Source organism: Podarcis erhardii, assembly GCF_964252035.2.
Source record: "Podarcis erhardii genome assembly, chromosome: 11".
Lineage (NCBI taxonomy): Eukaryota > Metazoa > Chordata > Lepidosauria > Squamata > Lacertidae > Podarcis > Podarcis erhardii.
In genome coordinates, this window is record NC_138501.1 from 3,071,027 (window position 1) to 3,091,025 (window position 19,999).

Below are 19,999 nucleotides of genomic sequence, written 5' to 3' on the forward strand. Positions count from 1 at the left end.
TACCTGCAATTCAAATAGCAATCCAGCAACCTAAGTCTGAAGCATGCTGAGCTGAGAACAATTGAAATAGCTTCCATTTATACCTGGTGTGGTCATGATATGGAGAACTGTCGATATGTACTTCCACATCATGTGTGAACTGACCATGCTGTCACTGACTTAGGACATTTCCACACAATGCAGAAGCACTTGATGACTCTGTACATTAGTGCAGCGACTAAAATAAGGCATCACTCTAGCCCATTTTAAGCATTGCCTGTATAGCGTATAGATAGGCCAGACTTATGAGTAGATAAAGTAAAGGGTAAAGGGACCTCTGACCATTAGGTCCAGTCACGAACGACTCTGGGGTTGCGGCGCTCATCTCGCTTTATTGGCCGAGGGAGCCGGCGTACAGCTTCCAGGTAGTGTGGCCAGCATGACTAAGCCACTGGCGAACCAAAGCAGTGCACAGAAACGCTGTTTACCTTCCTGTCAGAGCGGTACCTATTTATCTACTTGCACTTTGACGTGCTTTCGAACTGCTAGGTTGGCAGGAGCAGGGACCGAGCAATGGGAGCTCACCCCATCATGGGGATTCGAGCAGCCGACCTTCTGATCGGCAAGCCCTAGGCTTTGTGGGTTAGACCACAGTGCCACCCACACCCCTTATGAGTAGATACAGGTATACTATAAATCCTTGGCACTTTATATTTCATGGTTATGATTTTGGATAAAAATTGAAATGCAAGAATTGGTCCTGGGCTAAGCTATGAAAAATGTGAACCCAGGTCACTTTTTACTGAATGCCACAAAGGAGAGTCATAGATTGTTTCTCTGCTGAATATAATGTAAAATCCCTTTCTTCCCCAAATGGCAACATAGGCTGGATCTACACTGACCTATTTAATGTTATTAGAACCATATTAGATATATTGTTCTAAAATGTCACTTGTAAAATAAAGCATTTATTACCTTTGTTTTTTTCACCAAAATGCTGTCTCCCTACTCCTCGTTGCACTGCACCACCCTCTTGTGTCACATTTTAATAACACATTATGAATGTTTAAAGTAAGACGTTAATGTGTCCATATATGTTATCCAAACCATTCCTTAACCCTTCTTGAACATTAAAAACCTTAAGTGTAGATTCATCCATAATTTCTGATATTAGCACTGTGACCCATGAGATGAAATTAATGCAAAATGAAACAACTAGTGTACGAGAGCAATAGAATAAAATTTGAGAGGATTGTGGTGGGAGGGGGAGAGAAATAAGGACAGAGACATACTGGTTAAGTCTGATCACACATGAAAAATGCAGGAAACTGGAGATGCCTGACGTTCTGCTTGAAGGTGTTCCCGTACTTAACCGGGATGAGCTTGCCCCACCAAATCCCATATTTTGGGCTCACTGGAAGAGACGTTTCCTTTTTCCTTTCTCAGCATTTCCATTTCTCCTCACTAGCTCTGTTTGGGAAAGGGTTACTCTTCTCCAAGAAGGAAAGGGAAAATAATAATTTGATAGTGAAGACTCATCCAAATGATCTGAAGAAAATAATTTGAGTGTTACCTGCTATAGTTCTACATAAAGAAAGTAATTCTAACCAGTGAAAAAGAAGTTTTGTGGTGAGTATGCTCCATGGCCAACATAACATGGGGATTCTGAATAGCAGGAAATATGGATCATGGAGACTTTATTGGTTGAGGCACCAGGCCTCTTGATGTGATAGAAAGTTGCATTCATTCTGAAGTGTCTGGGTAAAAACAGATCTCTGCTCCTCTTACCCGCCCACCCACTTTAACTGGCATGTGTTCTGTTGTTGGCTAGTCTATGAAAAAGCTCACATTAACTTGGACTCTTCATCTCTAGCTTTTTTGTGGCTTTTTCAAAAGACCTTTCAGCCCACTGTCTTCCATTCGAAGACTAATCCCTTTCTCTCTTTCATCAATGCCAACTAAGCAAGCAAGCAGCCTCCGATGCTTATGTAACTCTAATCAGCCCACAGAATGAGCTGTCAGACTCGGGTCCCCTGAGTCCAAGCACAGCCTTTCTTTGATACATTCCAGCTCCGCTGGCCTGCGGCACAAGAATCTCAAGGCTGCCTTTGCACCTGGCTTGTTTTCAGATGCCAGCACACACAGCCTTGCTGGCAACGGCTGCTTCTGCTGCCCACCCTAAGGCTTTGCACACCTAGAGGGAGGTTTTCCATCATCCTGAGGAACAAGGGGCACATGCACAGAAAGCTATGATGTGGAGCGGCAGAGGGCTTTAACTTCAAAAGCTGCTGAACCAACTTATTTCAAGATAACTAACATTTATGAGACAAAATAGTTTAAGAGGAGCAGTGCTTCAAAGGTTTAAATATTAGCTATGCCGATCAATAATAGTGCAAGGGGGTTGCTAAGTGGTTTTGGCCACTTTGTGGAGGTTGCTTGGAATTCTCCGCATGATTTCTGTTATTGCTTGGAAAGCTGTTTGTATGCAGTGGCTCAATGGCCAGGATTTTGGAGGTTTGACTGGAATTTCAACATCTTGCCCCATTACCAAAAATTGAGATTTTTTTAATTTAAAAAATACTATCAATGCAGATCCATTTGAGATTGGCTGCATGTGTAGCAAGGAGTGCATATGCGCACTGTGAATGTGAACCTGTGCCTACATTGCTGCCATAGGGAAATCTGTCCTTTTACCAGAAGCTTGTGAAGTGACTGGGATCACTTCGCAGGGTGCATTGGGTGAAACTAGAATGGTACTTGGTCTCACAGTGACCACAGATCCTAAAATATGCATCTATATCTTACAGTCTTTATGGGACACAAACCTGCCTATACAGGGGGCTGGGCCTTGGCGGCCCAGGTGTCCTCAGTGGCACTGAGTGCCTCTTGCCTGCCATCTACATGGGTTGCCTGGGACAGTGATCCCTGCTCTGGGGACGTCCCAGCTGGATTTCTGTACTGTCTTGTATGGTGTGTTCTCATTAAAAGAGAGCCCGTGTTGCGGTCGGGGCCAGCCAAGCCACCCCTCTATTGCCAGGCGGGTTGGGATGGTTGGTCTCTGGCAGGGAGTGGTAGTTTGAGCTGCTGGGGTAATTTTGATGTTGCTAATTTGGGGGAGGGAACAGAGGTTTTTTAAGCAGTGCACACAGCGTTCAGCTTTCTCCTCTGCTGCGTGCACCGGATCACCCGCCCTCCCTCCCTTATATTAGGTCTTGTGAGTTGACCTTGCTATGCCTATCATGGGGTCGTCTGCCATTGGGGCAGGGGCCTGGTAGGAATTTTGTCCATTTGGCTGATTGGCTGGTACCATTTGGTTTTTGCCTACTGCGTAGCAAATCGTCACAACTTGTAAGGTTGCGGTTAGGCATTGGTTAAAAATTGGTTGGAGGAGGGGTAAGGATTGGCTGGGCCTGCCCCTCCAATGCTGCTGCTGCAAGGGAATTCCATTAAAGGAATTCAGGGGCTTGCCATGCTTTCGTCCAAATCCTTGGAATCAAGTTTGGCCCGCGTAAGCCCCTGGGAGCATGCGGGGAGAAGGTGAGGGCCTGTGGGACAGCTCCAGTTTCTCCCCAATATTGTTTCCCCTTACTGACTTTCGCTGGAATCCAGAAGTCAGTTCTGTCCCCAAGCAGGGGGACAGATAGTCCTAAACACTGTCTAAGCAACCACTCACATCCAAGTGTGTTAATAAAGTTGTGGCCAAAATTATGCCAAAAACCTTAAACAAAAATTCTATGTAATGTGTGTGTTATTTTTTGGGGGGGGGAGTATTTTGGGGACCTTGACACGCAAGTGGTGTTGTCCCTGAAGATAACTTGGCTTACAAAATTCTGGCTGGTTTAGCCAAGTAGATTTGGATTACACAATTTATTGGACGAACTGCATTGTCTGCCTGTTCACCTCAAAGCCAAATCCAGGAGCTGGCACCTACCATTGAATTCATAAATGGCTTGGGACCCAAATGCCTAATGGAACATCTCTTCCCATAACAGTCTGCCCATGTCTTAAAAGTCTTAATTTGAGGTTCTTCTCTGAGTGCCACCTTTAGTGGAAGTATGTTATACAAGCTGATCTTTGGTGCCATAATTAAAATCTTTTCAGTGCTAAGCCAAGTCACCCTTTATTTGTCATGGAATTTTTAATGTTTATTCTGCTTCATTGTGCCGTATAGTTTTTGCTGCTTCTCCCTACACTTGTTGTACTTGGTATTAATAATTTTTATTAATTTCTCTTTTATACTACTATGCATATTTGGATCATGAATATTTTAAATAAATGGATTAATTAAATAATGCATACTTCCAGATCCATGAGCTGAGCTGAGCTGCTTTTCTGCTCAAAATGGCAAAACGAGTGCCATTTTGAGCAGAGAAGCAGCTCAGCTCATATTGAGTGTCCTTGTTGTGTCTTACTGGCTTTTTCAACAGTTGTGCAATATGGTAGAATATAGCTATTGTACTATATTGCAGAATGTCTCATTCCCTGTTTTCCAGGGCTCCCGCAGACAACCTATATATTGAGCATTCATCCTGTTTTGCTTGTAGAAGTTAGAGTATATCAATTTTTTATTGAGCATTCATTCTTATTGATTTGCAAGGAGCAAGCTTCCTGAATTTATCCTGATTTCCTTTTGGGGTGTTTATAAGCCATTCATTCATTCCACCTTTTTCAAAAATGCATTTCCCCATTACTTTCCTGACCACAAAAGAGTCTGTTACTTTTTTAAAGTGGATTTGTTGAATGGTGGGGATAAAGCAGTTCCGTCCACTTTAATTGCACAAGTGTACATTCCCCAATATGGGCTTGAATCTCTTCCACTTCAGTTTTGCAGCACTTGCATTCCACATGTACTTACTGTTAGTTGCTGTTTTGCCATCATCTTATGGCCACAGGAGTGATGTTCAAGCAAGATGTACAACCAAAGATTTGTGTTTGTTGTTGGCTGATTATCGGGTTATGTTATCTGACCCTTGCAAAGACAAATTAATAGAAAGTGCAAGTAATAAATTGCTGCTTCTACATTACTCTGAATTGTTTATTCAGTATTCCCCAAAATGTGATCCTGGCAGTGGAGTACAGTACCACTAAAAAAAAGTGCCCCGTGTGTTGTAGCAATGGGGAAAGTGTTCTTGAGACTATTGTTCAGCTGCCAGCTCATCATATGGTCCCTGCAGTAAAGGATTGGCTGTCGTTGTCCTCATCTTTACTATTATCCTAGTATTACTAGATAACATTATTATTTAATTCTGTCCTGCCTTCTTAGCAAAAGAAAACATGATTAGAGCAATGTAAAACAAAGTATATTTAAAATAATAATGATTGTGAAGCAGAGTTTCTTCCTTTTTGTTCCTCTTTCTTAGACCGAATTGCACAGAATATCATTAAGTCCCATTTGGAGACATGTCAGTACACAATAGAGGAACTACACCAGCTGGCCTGGCAAACCCACACATATGAAGAAGTCAAAGAATACCAGAGCAAGGTACCAAAAACACAACTCACTGTATTAGGCTTCTATATTCTTGTCAGATGGGCAGCATATAAATTATTATTATTGTTATTACTCATTCCTAATCACTGTTGTTCTGTGCATTATTTCTGCCAATTAATTGCTGGATAACACACTTGAGGACAGCACTTTTGAAAAATGACATTTTAAAACAAGAGCAACGTCTTAGGGAGGAATTCAGTGGAGCACTATGGCAAACACCAACACACACATCCAATAAACAAATAAAACAACAGACCCTCCAAGTGTCCATATTTTCCAGGGACAGCCCCAGGTTTACAGAAGTCTTCCCGGTTTCTGATTTGATACTGGAATGTCCCACTTTTCCTTAGGACATCCCTATGTTCACTAGAGAAATGTTGGAGGGTATGGCGTTTATGTGACACCCCCTTCCCCAAGCCAATGAGATGCAACCTTTAGAAGACATCAGAAGGCAGCCCTGGATAGGGAAGTTTTTTTTAATGATAATCTTTTATTATGTTTTTATATAAGTTGGAGGCTGCCCAGAGTGGTTGGGGCAACCCAGTCTGATGGGTGGGGTATAAATAATAAATTGTTGTTGTTGTTGAATAGGACATCTCTTACCCAGTAGCAGCAGGGTCCCTTTTCCTTTTAGAATAAAGTTTTAGCAGCCAGCTGGAAGGCTGGCTCAATGGATGCCAAGGGGCAAGTCTGAGGACTCCAGAGCACCCACAAGCACTGCATAAGGAACCCAGTCATAAACAGGCACTGGAGCAAAAAGATGCTCCATGTGTTAGAACAAGCCTTGCTCAAGCAGGTTACACCAGCCACTCTTGGGGCTTTGCTCCTTGTCCTCTTCAGCTCTGTGAGGGAACATGGTCTAAAAGACATGGGAACTGAGTCCCATTGGTGGATTCGTGTTGTTCCCTAAAATTAGCAGTTCCCACATGTGTCAGGGCCTTTTTATGAGATGTTGGTGTGGATCCCCCTCCACTCAGATAAGAAAACATACAGGAGATTGATGGACTCAGATGTCCCTTGATCTGCCGGTGGAAGCTCAGGGGCTCACTGGGCAGAAAAGTCTGAATAAACCTAATGGGAAGGAAAAAGCACATTCTCCAGAAACCAGGTGAGACATGCACACCTCTACCTTAGAGCAGGGGTGGGAAACTGGATCCAACATATAGACTGCTTTGACAGGTGTGTGCGGCCGTTTACATGGGGCGAAGCATTTTCATTTGCTCCCAGTTGTTCCTTGGCAAGTGATGCTGTCAGTGTCAATAAGCTGAACAGCACTGACATCATGCTGCTTTGGGCAGGGAGTGGTTGCAGTATGGAGTTCCTGACTGAGAAGTCCATCGTGGAGCGAATCCCATTGGGATTTACTTGTCAGCCCCCATCAGGTAACTGGCACTCACAGCATGTCTGGCTTGCTAAGTAACAATCAGGAGCGCTCTTTAAGGGTTCCAATTGTTCCTTTGCAGCCACATCTTTTTACCTGCCCCACACCTGATGTTACATATGACAACAGGTGTGGGGCAGGTGGGTGTGATTTGGGGAAAATTAGGACCCATGCCAGGTATAATCTGCCTCATGGACTGGAAGTTTTCCACTGCTGCATCAGAGTCTAATGATTAGATAAAACCCACTTCTGGACCTGTGAGCTGTGCATCTACTTGTGGAGCAACTCTACTTGCATTACTAGAAACTATGCTTTGTAATGATTCTGGATCAATTACCATAGAGTTCGAGGAACATGCAGGATCTGATCAATCTATTATATTTGCCCCATCCTCAGAGGAGGTCAATTCAGCAGTGAGTACACCCTGAAATTTGCACCCTGGACTTACATGAATGTTTTTGTGTTTAACACCACAAAACAGTCCTATTAAATAGACTTATTTTTTCTTGCTATTTTAATTTATGCACTTAGTAATTATCATAGTAGGTTAAAGCATCTGCACAATGGGTGGTATTCAACTATGTTTTTCTGAGAAGACCTATTAAAATTAATAAACCTAACTTGAGTCATGTCATACATTTCAGTGGGTCTACTTGAAGTAAAGCTTAGTTGAATACCACCTATTGCTTCAGTAACCATAGGATCTTCACCGATCACATGAGTAATTGTCATCAATATATTATTGATCAAGTGGCTGAACAGCATACATTCATTTCATGTCTGAAGGATCAACTTGCTTTATGATTACCTTCTGCTCTCCTTTTGCACGCACATTTCTTCTGGAAGTCAAGAGAAGCATTATGGCAGCAGTGTGCAATCCAGATCACACATGCCATTCAGTACGTGGTGGAATTTGCAAAGCGGATAACAGGCTTCATGGAGCTCTGTCAAAATGATCAAATTCTACTTCTCAAATCAGGTGAGTAAACAGGGATGGTGTCAGTGTTTCTTTCCATTGGCCTTCATGACCAAGGGCCCTCCAGGTGTTTTAAACAACAACAGCTGGCTGGGGCTCATGGGAGTTGAGCTCAACTTCTGGAGGGGATCAGGTTGGGGAAGACTGGTCTACAGTTAATTTACTAACAGCAGTATTTGAGGAACAGAATTACCAAAGCTTACAGAAACATTGATAAATCAGCTTCAGGATTCAAACAGGGTATCAGATGGGACATCATGCTATGTCACTGAAAAAGCTGGAGTGTTAAACAGTGCCTAAAATTTGACTATGACCTAAATGTACAGAGGATATCCCTTTGTACCCCCTTACACCTGAGTAGAAGTGAGAGTTTTAAAATGCTCGTACCCTTTGAACTCAGTGGGACTTACTTCTGAAAAGACATAGATAGGGTTGCCCTGCAAATAATGTTGAGCTGGAAAAAGGACAAAAAAGGCTGATAAAATCAACTTCACTACAGAACTGCATTATCATCATTTCAGCCAAGCAGCTATCTTCTAATGCTGTTTTTTTCTTCCAATGCCTATCAAAAATAAATAAATAATTGCAACAAAAGTGTTTAGAGAACACAATATTTTGTTGGTTTGAAATTATATTCAGTTGTTCTTTTTTCTCTTAATGACATGGGGGAGGGGTGGGATTTTTGGAGCAAAGCATGCTGGACTGTTTTTTACTTTTGCAGGACAACCTCAACTCCAAAATAGGCAAAGCAAGGGCTTGGTGGTCCACAATACATTCTCACAATTGAGTAGTCCAATACTGTTTCCATGCATATTCAGCCAGCACTGTTATGATTAAATTAGAGTAATTCTGTGACTTCTCCCTTCTGTCACAGGGGAGAAGCAGCTCATCCGCTCATTCACTGCCTTTTTCACAGAATATTACCGAAATCCCGCAACTGCAAAAGAAGAGCTGTGGGCTGGCTTGCACTAGCCATTGCATCTAGCTGTGGAGACCAGGAATAAGAATTTGTTTGTGAATACCTTCTGCTTCCAGAAAATGGTTGAATGCAAATATCTCATCATGATATATCTGTACAGTAACTTTTGCTGTCTTTCCAGGCTGCTTGGAAGTGGTTTTAGTCAGAATGTGCCGTGCCTTCAATCCACTCAACAACACTGTTCTGTTTGAAGGAAAATATGGAGGGATGCAAATGTTCAAGGCTTTGGGTAGGGTGGTTTCTTCATTGTTTACTCAAGCCATAAAATTGTGGTGTGATCCGGGTATATAACGGTGGCACCTGCAGCCATATATTATCAAATGAGTATCAACTCATCACCATTGAAGATATTTGAAATAAAAAGAATCTGTTGGATTCCACTGTCATTCCCCAGGCACTGCTTGTTTCCATATAAGTGAGGTCATAGGTTAATAACACTCTCGTTAATCTGAACCTCTGATTGTGTAATCATCATTTTAGATGCTTCTTCTCCAACCCTTTGGGTACACAGAGCTGGGAGAAACATTAACGCCATATTAAGATTTGGGAAAAGGGCAAAGGAGAAAGAATGTAAATCAGGGCTTGGATCCGCTTAAGTTTTTTATTTACTGTATAAGGTATAAAAATGATGCTAACATACACTGAAGGTGGAAACCCTGAACTGATGTTTACTCTGACTGAGCACAAAAGAGCAAGGATTCACAGGGAAAGCTCAGGGCAAGAAAAAAATGCACAGACACAGAGCTTTAAAGCACAGGCCTGTGCCTGGAAAGAGCGAGGCAAAGGTAAGTGTGGATAAGCCCTTAATTGCATCACCCTTGACTAATAATAATAATAATAATAATAATAATAATAATAATAATAAACTGTACCCCACCCATCTGGCTGGGTTTTCCCCAGCCACTCTGGGTGGCTTACAGCACATATAAAACATAAGAAAATGTCAAACATTAAAAACTTCCTAATACATGGCTGCATTCAGCTGTCTTCTAAAAGTTGTGTAGTTCTTTATCTCCTTGACATCTGAAGGAATGGGGTTCATCTGAAAGGAGGGTGTCACTGCTGAGAAGGTCCTCTGCCTGGTTCCCTGTAACTTCATTTCTTGCAGTGAGGGAACCCCCAGAAGGCCCTCAGAGGTGTCTGGGCTGAACAATGGCGGTGGTGATTCTCCTTCAGGCATACTGGGCCAATATTCTGCTGTCACATTTGTACTGTTGTATTTCACTGCTTTATATCTTTTTGTGAGCCTCCTTTATATTACTATTGTATGGTAGAAACAAAATTAATGCTCAAATATAAACTGTGAGAGTAATCAGAGTAAAATTATAATAATCATGAAGTGATCAAGAACAAAAGGTAAAGCTGATTCATGAAAAGGGATTATATTAGTATCCACTTATAAGTATACCTTCATAAGTGTGCCAAATAAATTTAAGCCACAATACAAGGCACAGGTCTATACATTAAACTCCGGTGGAAATGAGTTGGAATTATTTCTTATCTCTGAACTTTGTCAGCCACTCTGGAGTCTTGTCTTCTTCTTTTAAAGACTGGAGTAAAAATGCTTTAAATGAGTAAATAAGCACATACAACTATATATTTGACTGGAACCTCATATCACACTTAGTTCTTTGTTCTCTGTTATGTTATGTTTCAATCCAGCTTGTGGGAGGAGTTCTTTTATGACTATTGAATTGGCAACAACTGATAATCTGCTGTAAAACTATAACTCATTACACAGAAAGATTAGAAAAGTAACTGAAAACATACCTAGCCTTCTTTGTAGCATTCGGCACAATAGTTGGTTCTTTCTCTTTTTGAGTTTTCCCCGAGGTTGGATCCAGTGCTTTTTTCTGGCATACTCAAGGGTACTGGTTGGATCCAGAGTTACCTCTATAGATGGAAGAACTTGTGAAAGAGCATGAGATTCAGCTAAGGTTCCCACTGAATAAAGATGATTTTTACCAGTTCCCCCTTAAGCCTCCCCTCCAACCTACCATGTTCATCAGAGTATGATGCTCTTTAGCAGTTATTTCAGAGGTTGCAGGTGGAAAGGAGGAATCAACAAAATACAACCAACTTCTTCCAGTAGGAACTTCCCATGACTGGAGTTTCACTCACAGGAACTCTGGATTCAAAATGTTGTATCTTTAGGATATATATGAGGCAAGTTAAATAAGGCCTCAAATAAATCGTCCAAAGGCAATAGTTTAGTTAGCTTCTCATTTGCACAAGAAATGGGCCTTCTCTGTCTTTAGTAGCTATAAGAAAAATGACAAGTGGTCTGTTGTCCTGTCACTGAAGTACGATAGCAGTGAAAGCTTGCTGAACATCCCTTACAGACCCCAGAGAAAATATCCTCAGTTCTCATGTACTCATGCTAATGTTCTGATCTCAATCAGCAGCTCTTCAGGGAAGATTGAAACTACTTTTCCTCATAACTATCTCTAAGCACCAAGAATGTATGTGTTGTTAATGTTGGAAATTGACTGGTTCTTTTGCATGATATATTTGTTTCACTGCCTGGATGTAAGGGAAATGGAAGAGAACTGATGCCCATTCATTATGGACACATGCATGCATTTGATCACAATAATATTCCTGGGAAAACATTACATGTGAAGCAATATGATTTTATGTTGACTTTGTCTTCTGCACACAGGTTCTGATGACCTCGTGAATGAAGCATTTGACTTTGCAAAGAATTTATGTTCCTTGCAGCTGACTGAGGAGGAAATTGCCTTGTTTTCATCTGCTGTTCTGATATCACCAGGTAGTTATCTTCAACAAATTATACTTTCCCACCTGCATCCCATAGAAACTTCACTATTTCCAGTTCTTTTCAGCCTATGCTGATTACTGTTGTTCTTCACATAAGTACGTACGTTAAATTACTGAATGGGTTTGATCTGTCTTGTATTTTGCCTGTAATTCAATAAAAATTACAACTGAAGAGGTTAAGCATTGAAGCTGGGCTACATGATCCCTGAAGTTTACGGGAACAAACTTGGGTAAATATGTGCTAGAGCAGGAATGAGCAATGGTCGGCCAGATGGTGATGGATGGTGCTATCATGCCAAACCGTTGGCATGCTAGCTGGGGACCAACCACACTGTTCTACTGCATGGCTTGGCCTTTACCATAGTGTATTATATTACAGTGCTTCTGTATAGTGGGTAAGTTTATCCTGATTCATGTGGCAGGTTTTTTAAAGTGCTTCACAGCAGCACATTACCTGGTGACTCTTCCTTTTTCACATGGCAGAGAGCAACAGCTGAACAACCAGTGTAGGTTGTTGTTGTTGTTGTTGTTGTTGTTGTTGTTGTTAGGTTGGAGAAAGAGGCTTGGAGGAGATTTTTTACTCTCTCATAGCTACCAGGCACATTAAAACTTGGTTAGATTTAAATCTCACCTCATCCACCTTTAAACAAACAATCTGCATGAAAATACTAGAATAAATCAGACATTTAGTTTTCCAAATAATTGAAGAGGTTACTCAGAGTTTCAGGAGTTACAGCAAAAAAAAAGTCTCCACCCACAGGCAGAAAAGCAAAGAAGAAAAAAGGATCCAAATGACTTAAAAGAAAAGAACTTGGTTTCATCACAAAAGGATCGTGCAAGCTTTAGGAAAGCTGCAGGGTGTAAAAACTATTTTAGAGAGATTCATTCACTTGATTTTTCTTTGTCAGGGAGCCATTCCACATGACTCCTTTCTTCCAGGAAGGCAGCAGAGAGAGGAAAGGGGGGATCAAAAGTTGCTGGGAGCCCACTAAACTCCACCCATTGGCAGCTTGAGCTCAGGGCCCAAGTTAACCCTTTCATGCTGAGGACAATGGAACTACCAAGAGAAACCTCTCTGCAGGGAAGGAGGTGGGCTTTCAGGCAGTGGCAATTTGCACAGCTAAACCTGAAGGCTAGAATGACCAGGCATGCCAAACTGTAAAATAGGATTAGTGGAGAAGGAGAAGAATTGATGTTACAAGTTACAACTGCTGCTGTGTGCATGTTTGAATACAGAAGAGGTATGGCATACAGACTATATAGCCATATAACTCTGGATATCGTACAGCAAAGTTTCCATTGCACTTTAATTCAGTTCCATTACTAAACTTGCGGACGTTTTCCTGGCAGTTATTTGATATTTCAAGGATAGAACGGAAGTATTATTTTGTTGCCCCTGTTACATGCAGCATTATCTTGATGGAATTCATCAAAAGGATAATAAAAAGGGAAAATGAAAATTGCAGGAAAGCAGCTATACCAGGACTGCTCTGGCCACTGCCAAATATCTCCACATATGAGAAAATAAGAGGCTCAGAACTACAGCAGAAAAGATGCCATTTCTAGTCCAAGAACCAGAAAGCACCAATCTTCAGTCAGAGCAGGAACTGGTAGAGGACATTCAGCATATTGGTTCAAACCACATTGCTTGCAATGGAAACAAACATTCTTGTTTTCAGTGGAATGTCCTTTAAAGTTATGTGGTTTCAAGTTTCACAAATTAGTGTCCCAATCATAGACTTACACAGTGGTCTGCTAGATTGTGTGGTAGGTTTCCAAAACATATATTTTCCCCAGAACCTGCCTTGTACAGCTGTGATATGTGAGCAGCTTGCAGGGGCTGGGAAAGCCATAGGGCAAGGGTAGAGAGGAATGCATTGCTGCCTGCACCTAAAGTGAAAGCTAATATCAGATAAACCCAAGTACTAAAAACTTAGCTCTTTTGAGATGGGGAGCTAAATATTGCACTTCCTCCTCATGGTGGGGTTACAATGGCCACTTACCCTATTCAGGTGGGAGGCAGTTGTGGCCTGTTGTGGCAGCCAGGACTCGTGGGCATGGCTGGACACATTGCAGGATGGGATGGCCCACCAAATCCTGGGCGCCTGAGGGAGCAGAGTCTCACTTATGGACTGGGAAGCAGATGCTTCTTCTCCAGTCCACCAGGGATGCTTGAAAGCCGACTGAGCCCGGCACCTTCATCACAGCTGGCAGAAGAGCAAACCCTCCCTCCAGCCTTGTCATGCTTTTGTAATGTGTCTTGTTTAACCTTATTTTGCATTCTAAGTCACTTGTTTTTTTACTATTCCTTGTTTTACCATATTTCATTGTAGTTGCTTGTTTTAATCATGTTTACCTCCTTGTAATACCTGACCTTGCTCTGGTTGCTAATGGTTGCCATATTTGGAGCCAGGAAGAAGTTTGCCTGCAAACAGGCGAGGTTTTGCCTTTCCCATAGCAAAACAAGCAACTTTCCCCACAGCAACTTTGGGCAGGTAAGGCATTGGGTGGAATCCTAGTTATCAAGGTCCCAGTTGAATTGGTGCATCACCCTGACCAAAGATCAGGTGTGTACTCAGGGTACCCTGTTAGAGGGGCCTTGGTGGAAGTCTCTGTCCAGAAGCCAAGTGTGGGGCAGATGGGAATGGCCACCTTGGTAGTTTGGCGTTTTGGGGATACCATAAAGCTTGGCACAACGCTGTCAAAGTTTCAGCCCTCTAGCAGGAGGCTGGATGGATATACACCCAATGCCTGAGCAAAAGTCCACCTGCATCCGGAATCAATAAAGTTGTGTCCATTTCTAATCCAGATTGTAGTCTGGTTGAGTTTGTTCCTTTATGCCTTAGCTATAGCTTCTGAGCAAGGAGGGGTGGCTCTGCAACTGGGACCACAACACTATTAACACCTATTGCTACAAGTCATCTTTCCATCTTTCTGGCTTTAATTTATGCCTTCATTTGAATTTATTTTATTTCTTTTGGCCAGATCGGGCTTGGCTGTTGGAACCAAGGAAAGTCCAGAAGCTTCAGGAAAAGATTTATTTTGCACTTCAACATGTGATCCAGAAGAATCATCTTGATGATGAGACTTTGGCAAAGGTAGCTCTTCAGTACACAAACTGACACTCCTACGTAAAAATGTGTACAGTTAATTAATATTGATTTTAATTCCCCCCTTTTTCTGATTGACTATTAGTGTTCCTGCCCCCAAAGGCTTTCTTGTTTGTTTGTTTGTTTGTTTGTTTTAATATAAATTTTTAATTAAGATTTTAAAGGTTACAGGAAAAAAAATAGGAAGAAAAAGAATATATATATATATATATATATATATATATATATATACACACACACACACACATAACAATCAAAGAAGAAAAAGAAAAAACCATACATATAGAAAAACATCATCAAAAAACAGAAAAAAGAAATAAGAAATAAGAAACAAGTCAAACCTTTAAATCACTTACTTACATTCACTTATTTCCTTGACCTCCTCACGCCTCCCATTTTTGTATTCTAATTCAATTAGATATTCCAGCAAATCCTTCCAACTTTGTTTTTATCCTAATAGTTTATCTTAATATACTATAATTTTACATTCTCTCTTTCACCAATTCATTTTTACTTAATCCTTTATATCTTTTCTGCTAAAACCACATAATTTTTTTCCCACCATCTTTCTAACATTCCTTAATTTTGCAATATTTCTGAAGATAAACTTTAAATTTCTTCCACTCTTCTTCCGCCGACTCTTCTCCTTGGTCTCAGATTCTGCCAGTCATCTCAGCCAGTTCCATATAGTCCATCACCTTCATCTGCCATTCTTCCCGAGTGGGTAGATCTTGTGTTTTCCAATACTTTGCGATGAGTATTCTTGCTGCTTTTGTAGCGTACATAAAAAAAGTTCTATCCTCCTTTCGCACCAATTGGCCGACCATGCCCAAGAGAAAGGCCTCTGGTTTCTTCTGGAAGATATATTTAAATACCTTTTTCATTTCATTATAGATCATCTCCCAAAAGGTCTTAATCTTTGGGCATGTCCACCAAAGGTGAAAGAATGTACCTTCAATCTCTTTACATTTCCAACATTTATTATCGGGCAAATGATAAATTTTTGCAAGCTTGACTGGTGTCAAGTACCACCTGTAAATCATTTTCATTATATTCTCTCTTAAGGCATTACATGCCGTAAACTTCATACCTGTGGTCCATAACTTTTCCCAGTCAGCCATCATAATATTATGTCCAATATCTTGTGCCCATTTAATCATGACAGATTTAACCATTTCATCCTGTGTATTCCATTTCAACAGCAAGTTATACATTCTTGACAAATTCTTAGTTTTAGGATCTAACAATTCTGTTTCCAATTTTGATTTTTCCACCTGAAAGCCAATTTTCTTATCCAAATTATAACCCTCCCTTATTTGATAATAATGAAGCCAATCTCGTACTTTGTTTTTTAGTTTGTCAAAACTCTGCAGTTTTAATCTATCTCCTTCTTCTTCCAAAATTTCCCAATATTTCGGCCAATTTGCCTCCATATTGGATTTTTTCAGAGCCTTAGCTTCCATTGGTGACAACCACCTTGGAGTTTTATTTTCAAGCAAATCCTTATATCTTATCCAAACATTAAACAGTGCTTTCCTGACAATATGGTTTTTTAATGCTTTATATGCTTTGACCTTATCATACCACAGATATGCATGCCACCCAAATACATTATTGAAACCTTCTAAGTCCAAAATGTCCGTGTTTTCAAGAAGCGGCCATTCTCTCAGCCAGCAAAAGCTGGCTGATTCATAATAAAGCTTCAGGTCTGGCAGGGCAAATCCCCCTCTTTCATTAGCGTCAGTTAAAATCTTATATTTTATTCGAGGCTTCTTGCCCTGCCAGACAAATCTAGAAATATCTCTCTGCCACTTCTTGAAACAGTCCACCTTGTCCAAAATTTGCAATGTTTGAAACAAATACAACATCCTTGGCAATACATTCATCTTTATCACAGCAATTCGGCCTAGCAATGATAACTTCAAATTTGACCATATTTCTAAATCCTTTTTCACTTCCATCCAACATTTTTCATAGTTATCTTTAAATAAATTCACATTCTTAGCGGTCATATTAACCCCCAAGTATTTCACTTTCTTAACCAATGTTAATCCTGTCTCCTTCTGAAACCTCTCTTTCTCAATCACTGTTAAGTTCTTCTCTAACACCTTAGTTTTCAGCTTATTCAACTTAAATCCCGCAACCTAACCAAATTCTTGAATTAATTGCAGTAGTCTTTTAGTACTGGATTCTGGCTCCTGTAATGTCAAGACTAAATCATCAGCGAATGCTTTCAATTTATACTGTTTGGCTCCGACTTGTATACCCAAAGGCTTTCTTGTTTGAATCAAATAGTTCTTCACGCTCCTACCCAGGAATTTTCCTTGTATATCAGAACTCACCATGTGATCTTCAAACATTGCTGTGGCTTCTATTCCACACACATGCTAGAATCTACCCCAGAATTTAAAATCTGCCGCGTCCAGTGTGTGAAGGGATTTGCACGTAGAGCAATAGATTGTGCACTTGGAGCTGTGTTGATGGAGTCTCCCTGCCCTGCAGTTCCCCCCCCCCCCCCATACGCAAGGGAAGGATGCATGCCCAGCTAGAATGCATGCCCTTTCGCTCCAGCTGATCTGCTGATCACAGGCTAATAGGCACAATACAACTGCAAGTCAAGCTTGCTGATGTTAGCCACCAATTAAAAACATCAGTCAAGATACATTATAAAAACTCAAAGAAAAATAATTCAGTTTCAATAGCCATGCTCTGATAATTTGTATTACAATTAATTTATTTTATTGAAAAAAAACTTATTAGGCTCTAATTAAATTTTACAGCAGAGACCTGTCCCACCGCCATTGTGGTGAATTGTTGTATTCTGCTCTTAGTTTTATAGTATGAATTTGAATGCAGATATCGGAACTGTTTTCACTGTAATTGGAACTGTTTTATGACGTTTTATGCTTATTATTATTATTATTTGCTGCTTTGGGTTTATTTTATAAAGAAAAATAACCTCATAAACATAAAGCAGCTGGGCTGATTTGGATAAGGTCTTTGGCGAAGGGAATTCCAATGCTTCCCCTCCATCAGGAGCAGCCAGCATGGCGAGGCCGCAGTGCCCCAGAGCTGCTCTCCCAACATGGGGAAGCCACTGAGCGTGTGCAGTGTTCCTGACCTTGCCACCTCCCTGCCACACCCCATATCATTTGATGAGAACCAGCAACACTAGTGTCAGTAGGACAGCTGCCCCCAGCCATACACACACCCCAGGGGCTTCTGCTTCCTGTCACACACCTCTCTGTGTCATTTTCATGCACAGCTGCTGCTTTTAGAAGAAAATTGCAGCGGGAAAGCCAATCAGTTTAGAAATCAGGATTTCATGAGACAATTTCTTTAAGAATAAACTTTCTCTCAATTTGCTTCTTTGTCTGTCTTATAGTTAGTAGCCAAGATACCAACTATCACTGCACTTTGCAACTTGCACGGAGAAAAACTGCAGGTATTTAAACAATCTCATCCCGATATAGTGAATACACTGTTTCCTCCGTTATACAAGGAACTGTTCAATCCAGACTCTGCCACTGGCTGCAAGTGAAGGCAAAGCTAGAATATTTCATGGAATGCATCACTCTTCAGACAAAAGAATTGTTTTCATGGAGACTTTCTTAAATATGTCACTACTGCAACACTAGGAATGTCCTGCACTTAATAGAATTATTTTTCACCGCTACAGTTTGAAGAATGTAAATATGCACCTCTGAGTGGGGCCTGTTTTTGTTTCTCTTCTTTTTCCCTTTATGTTAATTTCCCCCTTCTTTTTGTTTTGTTTTGTTTTGTTTATTTTTAACTTACCAGAAATTTGCAAATATAGAACACTGGGTGTTACCTTTATTTTTGATTTGATTTTATTGGGGGCTTTGTTTTTGGGAGACAAACTGTTTATAGAAGTTTATTGTAGATATAAATGAAAACAGAGGAGTACTTTGCGGTATTACTCTTGCTGTTTATTGTTCAAATATAATTTAAGAAATTTCCACTAAACTAGGCTTACCTATTTCTATGTTTTTAGCTAGTTAAATGCATGTGGCAATATGTGGCTGTCTTGGAAATAGGTGTGTGTGTAGGTGTGTATATATATATATATGGGCATGAGCCTTCCCTGCCTGGATGCCGTGTGCGTGCATGGAGGATATCTCAGGGGGCTTAAAAGAGCTCTGTTTCAACCCTCTCCTCAGCCAGTGTACCTGGCCCTGTGCATGCAGCATTCTAGGGGAATCTGGGCAATGGGGGGTGGTCTCTCTGTGCCTCCCATACCCCCATCTGAGCTTACATGAACGAGCTTTAGGGACTTCCCATTCTCTGTAAATTTCCATTATGCTATGCACAAACTGAGAGGAACAAGTGAAAACAGGGCTCCTTTACGCCCTTTGGGGATCTTTTAACACATGGGCAAGGATCATGTCCTGTGTGTATACATACATGGATAGTATATACCAGGGATGGATGGCTTTGACATTCTCTATCCTTAAAACAGCAGTCAGGTGCCAGAAGTCTATTTTACTGCACATCTCTACTTCACCATGCCGGGCGGCTAAGCTCCAATATGCCCAAGAGAGATGAAGTATTTAAAAAGCATTCATACATTAACACACATAAAATCAACATTTCCTCCAAATAAAACTACAGGCAAAGTTTAACCACAAATTTGGTAGCAACCCCAGACTCAGGATGAAATTGGTTAATGAATCACCAGATAGCCATCCCTGCTATATACCAATATAGTACATATATACACACACATATATGGAATACGCAAACACTTGCTGTAGCTTAAAAAATGCCTATTTTCTAGGGACGCTCTTCTGCATTTTTAACTCTTCATGTAATGTGCTAGTTTTATGTTGGGCAATTAGGATTTTGCTCTGCCATCCACCCATGTATAATGACAAGATGGTACCTTTTCTGATCAGTTTGTATATAATGTGAATGCAGTACGCAGTCAGTGAATGAAAAGTCAGGTTAGTATTATGGTGCCAAAGCCTTGTCTGGATAATTCAAATGGACAGAGAAAAAGTTATTGGGAGATCCCCCCCCCCCGGTGATAAAACATATATTAAACCTAATATTATAGGACACAATGCCAATAGAGTATTTAAACCACAGAGTAAAATGTAGTCTTGTCCAAAACAGTTTTTTTGTGAATCAGAAAGAGTTTATTTTATTAACACTTCGTCAAACAAAAATAATCACTATTGCTCTGATATTCCCCAAGGGTGATGGAGCAGCCCAGTGATGTAACTCTGAAGGAGTAAAGTAAAAGTTACAAGAGCAAACAACATGTTATCATCCACTAAGG

The 19,999-nt window shown here is 40.8% G+C and overlaps 1 protein-coding gene across 2 annotated transcripts in view; it reads left to right on the top strand.

Moving 5' to 3' along the window:
* RORB (RAR related orphan receptor B) overlaps positions 1–18,624 on the top strand; it is a 150,477-nt gene extending 131,853 nt beyond the window's left edge. For both annotated transcript variants that reach the window (XM_081881022.1, XM_081881023.1), the window contains exons 5-10: positions 5,340–5,461; positions 7,698–7,830; positions 8,928–9,035; positions 11,469–11,579; positions 14,573–14,685; positions 18,083–18,624. In XM_081881022.1, the coding sequence (XP_081737148.1) occupies positions 5,340–5,461; positions 7,698–7,830; positions 8,928–9,035; positions 11,469–11,579; positions 14,573–14,685; positions 18,083–18,238 (743 nt within the window). In that variant the 3' untranslated portion in view covers positions 18,239–18,624. The remainder of the gene's footprint in view (positions 1–5,339; positions 5,462–7,697; positions 7,831–8,927; positions 9,036–11,468; positions 11,580–14,572; positions 14,686–18,082) is intronic.
* The last annotated feature ends 1,375 nt before the right edge of the window (positions 18,625–19,999 follow it).